Source organism: Rousettus aegyptiacus, unplaced genomic scaffold (assembly GCF_014176215.1).
Source record: "Rousettus aegyptiacus isolate mRouAeg1 unplaced genomic scaffold, mRouAeg1.p scaffold_m13_p_13, whole genome shotgun sequence".
NCBI classification, from domain to species: domain Eukaryota; kingdom Metazoa; phylum Chordata; class Mammalia; order Chiroptera; family Pteropodidae; genus Rousettus; species Rousettus aegyptiacus.
The window spans coordinates 52,983,192-52,992,323 of NW_023416288.1; the positions used below are offsets into that span (position 1 = coordinate 52,983,192).

At 52.6% G+C, this 9,132-nt stretch overlaps 1 protein-coding gene across 5 annotated transcripts in view; it reads left to right on the top strand.

The window, feature by feature from the left end:
* TPK1 (thiamin pyrophosphokinase 1) overlaps positions 1 to 7,508 on the top strand; it is a 234,657-nt gene extending 227,149 nt beyond the window's left edge. For all 5 annotated transcript variants that reach the window (XM_016157158.2, XM_016157159.2, XM_036230749.1 and 2 more), the window contains one exon: positions 6,864 to 7,508. In XM_016157158.2, coding sequence (XP_016012644.2) covers positions 6,864 to 6,982 — 119 coding nt within the window. In that variant the 3' untranslated portion in view covers positions 6,983 to 7,508. The remainder of the gene's footprint in view (positions 1 to 6,863) is intronic.
* The last annotated feature ends 1,624 nt before the right edge of the window (positions 7,509 to 9,132 follow it).

Here is a 9,132-nt window from a genome sequence, read left to right on the forward strand (position 1 = left end):
AAAACAGGGGGAAAGCTTCTCTACATCAGTGTTGGCGATGATTTTTTGAATTTGACAACAAAAGCAAAAATAAATAAGTGACACTAAGTAAAAAGCCTCTGCAAAGCAAAGGAAACCAACAAAATGAAAAGGCAGCCTACTAAATGGGAGAAAATATTTGCAAATCATATGAGAGGCTAATATCCGAAAAATATATAAAGAACTTGTACCGCTCAATAGCAGGGGAAAAAATGATCTGATTGAAAAACAGGCAGAGTTCCAGAATTGATGTGTTTCCAAAGAAGACGCAGAGATGGCGAACAGGTGCATGAAACGTCACTAATCCTCAGGGGAATGCGAATGAAACCGCCTCACGCCCGTCAGAATGGCCGTCGTCCAGACGACCAGAAGTGAGTGCTGGCAAGAATGCGGAGAAAAGGGAACCCTTGTGTACTGTTGCTGGGAATATAAATTGATATAGCCACCACAGAAAATAGCATGGAGGTTCTAGATGATCCAGAAATTCCACTTCTGGGTACTTATCTGGAGGAGGTGAAAACGCTAATTTGAAAAGATATCTGTGTCCCCATATTCGCTTCATTATTTACAGTAGCCAAGACATGGAAACAACCTAAGTGTCCGTGGAAGGATGAACAGATAAGGAAGGTGTGCTACATGTATAGAATGGACTATAATTCAGCCATAAAAAAAGGAAGGAAGGAAATCCTGCCATTTGCAACAATATGGATGGACTTTAAGGGCATAGTGCTAAGTGAAAGAAGTCAAGAAAGAAATACTGTGTGATCTCGGTCATATATAGAATCTCAAGAAAAAAAAGATTGGTAGCTATCAGGAGGTGGGAGAAATGAGTGAGGTGGGGGTCAAAAGGTTTACACAAACTTCCACTTGTAAAATAAGTCATGGGCATGTGGCATACAATACAGTATTAGCTACAGTCATATGATGTATATTTGAAAGCTCTTATCACAAGAAACAAATTTGTAACTATGTATGCGATGGATGTTAACTAGACATATTGCGGCGATCATTTCACAATATATACACATATTGAATCATTCTCTTATATACCGGAAACTAATATGTCAGTTAAATCTCAACAATAACAAATATACCTACTAACATTTTACCTGTATTTACTCTTTTTGAATGTGGCCATTGGAAAGTTAAAAGTTGGATGTCTGGATGACATATTTCTAATTGACAGTGCTGATACAGATAACTGAATCTATTTCTTACTGTGATAGATGGTCGCAAACTTTTTTCTTTTTAAGATTCCAGTCGCTATGAATACACAAAAGGCATGTATGTACTCTACACCTCTGCACTCGGACTAGTTTGTTTCTGCCTTCAAGACTCTGAGAAGGCAATATACCAATTTTCAAAAACTCTCAAAAACATAAGTATAAATGCTGTTTTATAGGGAACAATTTTAATAATCTTTCTAGGGTTCCTATTTTAAAGTGTAAATTAGCAATTTTGCCTCACGTTTACATAAAAAGCGATAGTTCAGAAAATTAAAATTATAAAGACCAATCCCAGTGAACTGATTCTAGAAGCGGTATATTTTGCTTTTTCTTCTAATGAAATCCGTCCCATTTTTTGTCATATGGCCCTCTCTCCAAAGAGGACAGGCATCTTTGGAGAGTCCGTGATGGGTGTGGAGCGTGTGGCAGGCAGTCGTGTCGCGTCTGAGGGAGTTAACGAGGTCCCCGAACGGAACCTCATGCCCCGGCGGGCAGGGAGCCCTGCCACGCACCGCAGCGGGCTCCTCAGGCGCTGTCTGCCCGCGTCACCGCTCTCCACTGCAGGGGGGTGGACCAGACAGCTCTCTCCAGAGCTCTGTAAAGAGCTGCCTTAACCTTCCTTAGTAACGACTGCTACCGTCGTCGTAGCCATTCGTTTAGCCTCTGTGAGCTTCATTTTGCTCATCTATAAACTGCAGGCGAAAACCTGCCGTCCCCTGAGCGCGTGGCACACCGTGAGTTCGGGTCACGTCTTGGATGAATGGCAATTACTCCTTCTCACATCACCTCTCTGCCCACTGCCTCCCGGGCAGGGCTCCACCACTCCCCTCTCTTTTGCTCCCTCGATTTCATTGTTTTTAGAAATATCTGCACTGCCTTTGAACATTTTTTTGTTTCGTTTAGAAAATAACCATTGTCAATCCATAGATTCTTGGGAACCCAGGCCCAGGGGCTGAGCCCCCAGGGGTGGCTGTGGTGCCCACATTTACCTCCCACTTGAACATACGACCCGGCCTGTCTCCGTCCTCATCCTCTGCCCCTGCCCTGTCCGCTGCATTTGACGGCATGTGGGACCTGGAAGGCGGAGGCACTCGTCTTTGCATCCCTGGGGTCCAGCGCGATATGGCCCCAACGAAAGCCTGTCACACTCATGAACGTGTACATATCAGCAGCCGGCACCTGAAAGGACTTTACGTCTCACGCAAAAGCTAGTCTGGCAAAACTTCAAAGTTTATCTCATTCTACTGCTCAGCTAGTTATAAACTGATCACTTAAATTAAGGCATCTGCTAATTGTTTAAATCATAACCTTTTTCATTCTGAAAGACTTCAGGTAGGAGAAATCTGATATATTTTACTGACAGAATGACAGAAGAAAGCAAAGAAGATAGAAATTTCTTGAATACTTATTATGTTAGAATGTGGACTATATAGTCCACACAGCTTTTCTGTGCCGTAGATATTTATTATCCACGTTTTAAGTGTGAAGAAACCAGGCCAAAATACTCCGTACCCGAGCCACAGAGCTAGTGCGGAGTAGAGCCAAGGTGTGCACCTCGGCCTGGCTTACTGACCACGTCGCGGGTTTGCAGCTGGCAGGTGTCTCCTCTGCGAGGGCCTGCGCGGAGCGGTCACCCAGGCGCCGAGGCGGCGGAAGCGCCCTCTCTGGCCAGCGCCCGGCGGCCTCAGGGCCCTGCCTCAGCACTGCGGGCCGCGGACCAGGCCAGCGTCCCCACGTGGGAAGCGTTCAGTAATTCGGTTCTGCCCATTTCCCAGCTTCTGTCTGTCTGCTCGGTTTGAGAAAAAAGCTATAGAATATTAAGTGCCTAATTCTCATCCTTAACCTTTAGGGGAAAAAAGTTTGAGATAATGAATAAAAATTGTAAAATCTATGTTAAAAAAAATGTTTCTCCTATTTTTAAGTTCTTCTATTTCTCTAAAATATGAAAACCCAAAAGTTAGCTTTTGCCTCTGCGTCCCCTCAAACGTAACGCACGCGCATTAAATGTCACTGGACGGGAACCCGGCCAGGGCTGCTCCCCGTACCCCGGCCCGCGACTGCCCTTCAACCAGCCGATGACGGCTTTGACGCAAAAGATGAGCCACATGAGACGATTCCACATTTTCACAGAGCAAGCAGTTTGGGGTTATGTTTATCACACACCTTACGGTTGCTTACTTATAGTTTTATATCGATAGCTATAACTTCCATTTTTAGCTCTGGTTAAAAACAGGACTCGATCTGAATGACTAGTTGCCTTATAACTGTGGTTGGCTCTACGTCCTTTGCAAACAAGGGGCGGGGGGAAAGGAATCTAAATGTTCACCACCCAAAGTTTTGGACAAGTTCTTTGGGGTGGAAATGGAAAAGCGATTGGTGAGGGAGAGATGCCATCGAGATGGAGGCACGGGTCATTGCCATCTTAAGTCCCCCTCACAAGACCAAGTAACTCTCCGTGGACAAGACACCGCTGTGGAAATCCCGGGACACGAGGGTGGGGAGGAAGCAGCCCCTGCACCCCAGAGATGGAGACAGACTGCACCGGGGGGCCGGGGCGGCCGCACTCCGACCTCGCGGCTCCCCTCGGAGGCCAGCACGCCCACAGGCCCTGGGGAAGGAGGGCGCGAACACCCCAGGGTGCACGCCGGGCCCTCAGCATGTGGGTCGCTTCTCAGGAGGCCCACCTGGACCTCCGCGGACTGCGTTTCTCCTCGCACTGGTGCCCCAGGAGAAGCCCGACCGGCGGCTGTGCCCACCTGCAGAGCCAGGGGTGGTGGCCCAGGCTGACCGGGGCACGCGGCGGGGCACGATCTTCCTGATTTGGAACCTCACAGCTGGCTGGGCTGCTCCTCCTGGGCAGGGAGGCCCGTTCACCGCCCCCTGCCCACGGCTGAGTGCAGGCCCAGCCCAGTCCCCAGAAGCCCGGCCTGTGCCCGGGAAGCTGCTTAGCCCAGCAGCACGGCCCCTCTGCAGAGCCAGGATGGTGGCCTTGCTTAGCCAGCGAGCGTGGTGCTCAGTTCTGCCTAACGTGGCCCCCAAACAAGAGCCTTGTCAGCCCTGGAGCCTGTGGCCCCAGCCAGACAGAGGAGGTGATTTACAGCCCTGCCCACTGCTTAATATGGCCTCCCACCCCACCTGACCAGGAAGCCTAACCAGAACACCCGGGAGTCCGCCCAGCCCACCCCGCAGAGCTCGGCCGATGGCCCCGCTCACTTGCAGGACCAGGACAGTAACCACTGCGCCAGGGAACTTGGGACAAGAATCTAGAAAGGACCTCGTAGCCCCCCTGCCCTCTGCAGGGTGCGGCCTGCAGCCCACCCAAACGGGCGCCAAGACAAGGCACACAGGGAGCTGCACGGCCCGGCCTAGAGGGGCACGTGGCCTCTGCCGTCTGCAGAGCCAGGCTGGGCTCCATGTGGCCAGGGGATTCTGTGCAGAGTCCTGCCTGACGCAGGTCCCCAAACGGCGAGCCAGGTCCCCTGGGGGCCTGCGGTGGGGGCTGTGTCGTAGCCTGGTCCCCACGGCCCAGAGACCCCAGTGCCCGGAGGGCTTCGCGCAGCCGCTCGCGGGCAGGCAGGACAACATGTTCCCCAGGGCGGGCCGTGTGCGAGGCCAAACCCAGGAAGACGGAAACCACGCCAGCCCCCTGCTCCTCTGACCGCGCCAACGTGAAAGTGGAAATCAGCGACAAGGGAGACTGGAGAATCCATGAATCCTCGGAAATTCAACACCAGCCTCCTGAGCGACCAGTGGATTAAAGAAGAAACTGAAAAGGAAAAAGTGTCTCGAGCTGAGTCAAAGTGGAGACACAGCAAACCAGCACCTCGGGGGGCTCCGAAAGCAGCTGTAAGAGGGCGGCCGCAGTGGAGGTCTCAGGCCACCTGGCTCTGCGCCCGCGGGACTGGAAACAAGGGCCAGCCGGGCACACAGTGAGCAGAAGAAGATATCAGAGCGGGAACACAGAACAAGGAGGTAGAAAGCGTTGGTTCTTTGAAAAGATAAAATTAACAAGCCTTTAGCTAGACCAGCCAAGGGAAAGAGGACTCAGAGCAACACTCCTTTGAGCTCAGGTGAAACCGGGATTTTAATCTAATCCGGTTCCGGAACCTTCAGGTGGGCCGTGCACACCGGGCTCTTCCCTCGGGGCTTCCTCTTCAGGGCTGGCGGGCCCGCGGAAGCTCCCGCCGTGCGTGAGTGGTTTGAAACGCGCAGCCTGCTCCCCAACTCTCTCCCCGCTGGGACTGGGCCGCACCCCGATCCAGGCCTCCTCCCCTAGCGGAGTCCGCGTGGACTGTGCTGTGCCCCCTCCACGGCCAGCGCCCCGGCCCCGGCCCCACGGGTCCGTGTCTAGACTCGTAGATTGAACGTAGGCGCATGTTAGAAACGCCGCATCCGAAAAGCTGCAGGCGCCTGAGGCGGCGAGAGCTCCCGGCACTGAAGGACCGGCCAGGATGGTGGCCACGGAGGCTGTGTCCTGTCCAGCTTCTCTACACAACTTTGTATTTACATCAGTAGAGGTGCTGGCAACTAAGAAAAAGAAGTACTTTGAGTTTTCGAACGTGAACTGAGTGAACTGGTAATACTGATTAGGTACTATCCTGTTAATGCTATTTCTGAATTTTTAGATTTCCTTTTCAAAGATGTCCTCAGAAAGATAACAGGCTCCCTCTAGTGGGAAGCGGGCGTTACAGCGAGACGTATTTCCCCCGAAATGGCACAACTTTATTAGTTACACTCTGAAGGAAAGGGGGTCTCCTCTGACCCAACAGGATAGACTCCATTACGTCCACTTGCTCTCGGAACTTTAGAGAGAGAGAGATGACAGCCATGCCACTGAAGAGAACTGCTCTCACGTCGGCAAAGAGAAGCGAGGTCACTGGCCCGCCTCGGCCACGAACCTCAGCCAGCTTGTCAGAAACTGGAAATTGTGAGTGGAGATCTACAGAGACACGCACGCATTTGCGTAACTTGCAGATGTGCACTGCTATCTGACGTGACTCGGAAGCGCTTCCTTGGACAGCTGCGGCATTGACAGGGCCACCCCACCCCTGGCCTCGCTGTGCAGTCAGCACAAGCGGCTCGCTCACGGTCACACTCTTGGAAGTCCGCTATGAGCTGAGTTCCTATTAGTTTTACAAAAAGTAAGCCTTGTGCGTTTTGGCTTTTCTTAATTTATGAGAAAAAAATGACCAAAATCCTATGCCTTCTTGAAGTAATTAGCTTTCTGCCTGATATCATTTCTACTTGAAGCTAAAACTGCATCTCTTATAGAGTTTAATATCTGATATAAAGTGTTCTTGAACCATCAAGGAAAATTTAAATTGCACTAGGCAAGTAAGTAGCACATGGCAAAAATGGGTTTTGGTTTTACAATCGGGAAAGAAAAAACGGAAAAGAAAAAACAACTTAGTGAAGTTTGGTGATGAGAATGGCATAGCTTCCCACAGTGGTAAGTAGCCAATTAGCAGCCCCAGGAAGAGCGGCCGCGGTGAGAGCAGCTCCGGGTTCTCAGCCCTCGGCGCGCACCCCGGGCCACGCGACGCAACTGCTGACAAGGTCGTCCTGCACGGGGGAAAGGCTGGCTACCACTGAATATTTCTTTTTCTCTTTTCCTTACAGCAAATCACGAGCTTAGTTTTGGAACATTGGTCAGTACGTCCAATTCCTACGACGGGTCTGGTGTGGTGACCGTGGAAACGGACCGCCCGCTGCTCTGGACCATGGCCATCAAAACCTAACCTGGGACCCGGCCCGCTCGCTGCTGCGCCCCGCCCCCCTCGTCTGCCAAGGACTCATCACGGCACCAGGGCGTCCGCCTGGGTCCGCGGGGACCTACACCTCCCCGTGGGGAGCCGGCTGGTTTTAAAGCTGTCAGCGCCTATGTGATCCAGGCCACACTGCAGACAGATCTCAGCCTCACGGGGGCGGGCGGGCGTTTTTAAGGGAGGAAATAAGCTGTTTTACCCCCGGTTGGAAGATTACTGCAGATCATCCCACTTTCCATTCAGTATTGATGATTCTTATGTTATTAATCATCCCCTTTTTCCTAGAAAATTGCTTTGATTTTGAGCTGAGCAGGGCCAGCTGAGGCTCCTTGGTATGCAGCGGACCGGCCTCCTTCTGCCTCTTTAAATGCCTAACCCCAGGGCTGCTTCCGAGTGCCTGTGAATATTAGATCCCTCTATGTAATATAAAAAGCTTCTTTCCAGATTGAGATGTCTTTGTTATTGTCTTTTAAAAATAAATCAAGAATCATTGACCTAATTATCAAATTTGAAAACAGGTGGTCGTGGAAGCTAGAGAGTGGCAGGAAAGAAAGATGACAGTTCACAGAGCCCCCCCCACACACACACACACTCACCCCCGTGTGCCTCGCTTCCGTGGAGCGACCGGTCAAAACCGCCCTCCTCACGGCTAGACCTAGACTGAAAATGCTGTGCAGAGGCGACAAGCTAAAAACTGCACTGTCCCCGGCATACCGCAGCCTGGAAAAACACTGCGTCATGGACAAGTTGATCCAGACGACCTGTGGGGAGGGGCGCACACCGGGTGCTGAGGAGCCCGGGGGGGGGGGGGGACAGCCCGCGTTCCTGTCGCAGCGCTGCCGGCAGCCTGCCTTCCCTGAACCCCCTCCTCAGCCGGCAAGTGGAAGGCGCTGGGCGGCGGTGCCTGAGCTGCCCCCGCCCCCACACACGCATTACCCCGCAGGGGCGCACAGGGTGACGGGGTTAGCACCCCACCCCGCAGGGGCGCACAGGGTGACGCGGTTAGGCCTCCGCACCCCGCAGGGGCGCACGGTGTGACGCGGTTAGGCTCCCGACCCCTGCAGGGGCGCACGGGGTGACGCAGTTAGGCCCCCGACCCCCGCAGGGGCGCACGGGGTGACGCGGTTAGGGCCCCGAGGCGCTGAAAGGTGGTCCCATTTCTTTTATGACGAGCCCCTCTTCTAGCTTCTTACCCTCTTCTGTCCTGTTTCCCAAACTAGGCGTTGCCATGTTACCCACGAAGTAAGGAACGTGCCCACCAGGCGTGGGGAGCCTGTGGGGGAGGGGCCAGCCCCTCTCCACCTGCGCTAGGACATGGGGAGGGTGGCAGGTCCGTGGACAGGGAAAGGGGGTCTGCTGAGCCAGCACGCAAGTGTGGAAGGTTAATCATTAGAGATTTTAAATTGTCTATGCAAATATATGTGATTGAAATCCAGATGTCAAATAAAAGTATTTAGTTAAAGTGCCTGTCTGTGGTCAGTTTTTAAGAAAACAGCCTTTTCTCAACTGTATTTCATTGTCATCAATCTCACAATCATATTTATACACACAAAGTGTGTATGTGTATATATATATATATATATATATATATATATATATATATATAATTTTTTTTTTAAATATGTGCTCACAGGACGAGCCCTCGTCCGATTCCGGAGAGCAGCCGGTATTATCATTCATCCTTTCTGTGGAAGCTGCTCTCTAGATCACGGGTCAGGGGATTACCCTTGGCCCCACCTATAAGGTAGGGATTGTGGGTGGGCCTGTTCACCTTGCAGATTCAGGAAGGAAGGACAGGCAGATTGCCTCCCACGAGGTTTGTAAGCTGGCAACATAGCAGGCTAACAGAATGACCCGCCACAGCGGAGGACGTGACCAGGGCGCCGGGTGCAGCCAGAGCCCCGAGGACGCGGACGCGGAGGCGCCGGGGCGCAGATCACATGCGCAGCGCGGCAGGTGCCCGGGTTCCCGGCCCTTCGGGCCTCGGCGCAAACGCGGAGCCCGGAGCTCGCTCCCCGCGGGGACGGGGCCAAAGCGGCCGGCGGGTCCCTGAACCCGGAGCCTGCGGCAGGGCAGCTTCCCCGAGACCCCGAAAGCGCCCGGAGAGCGGGAGCGCGCGGCCA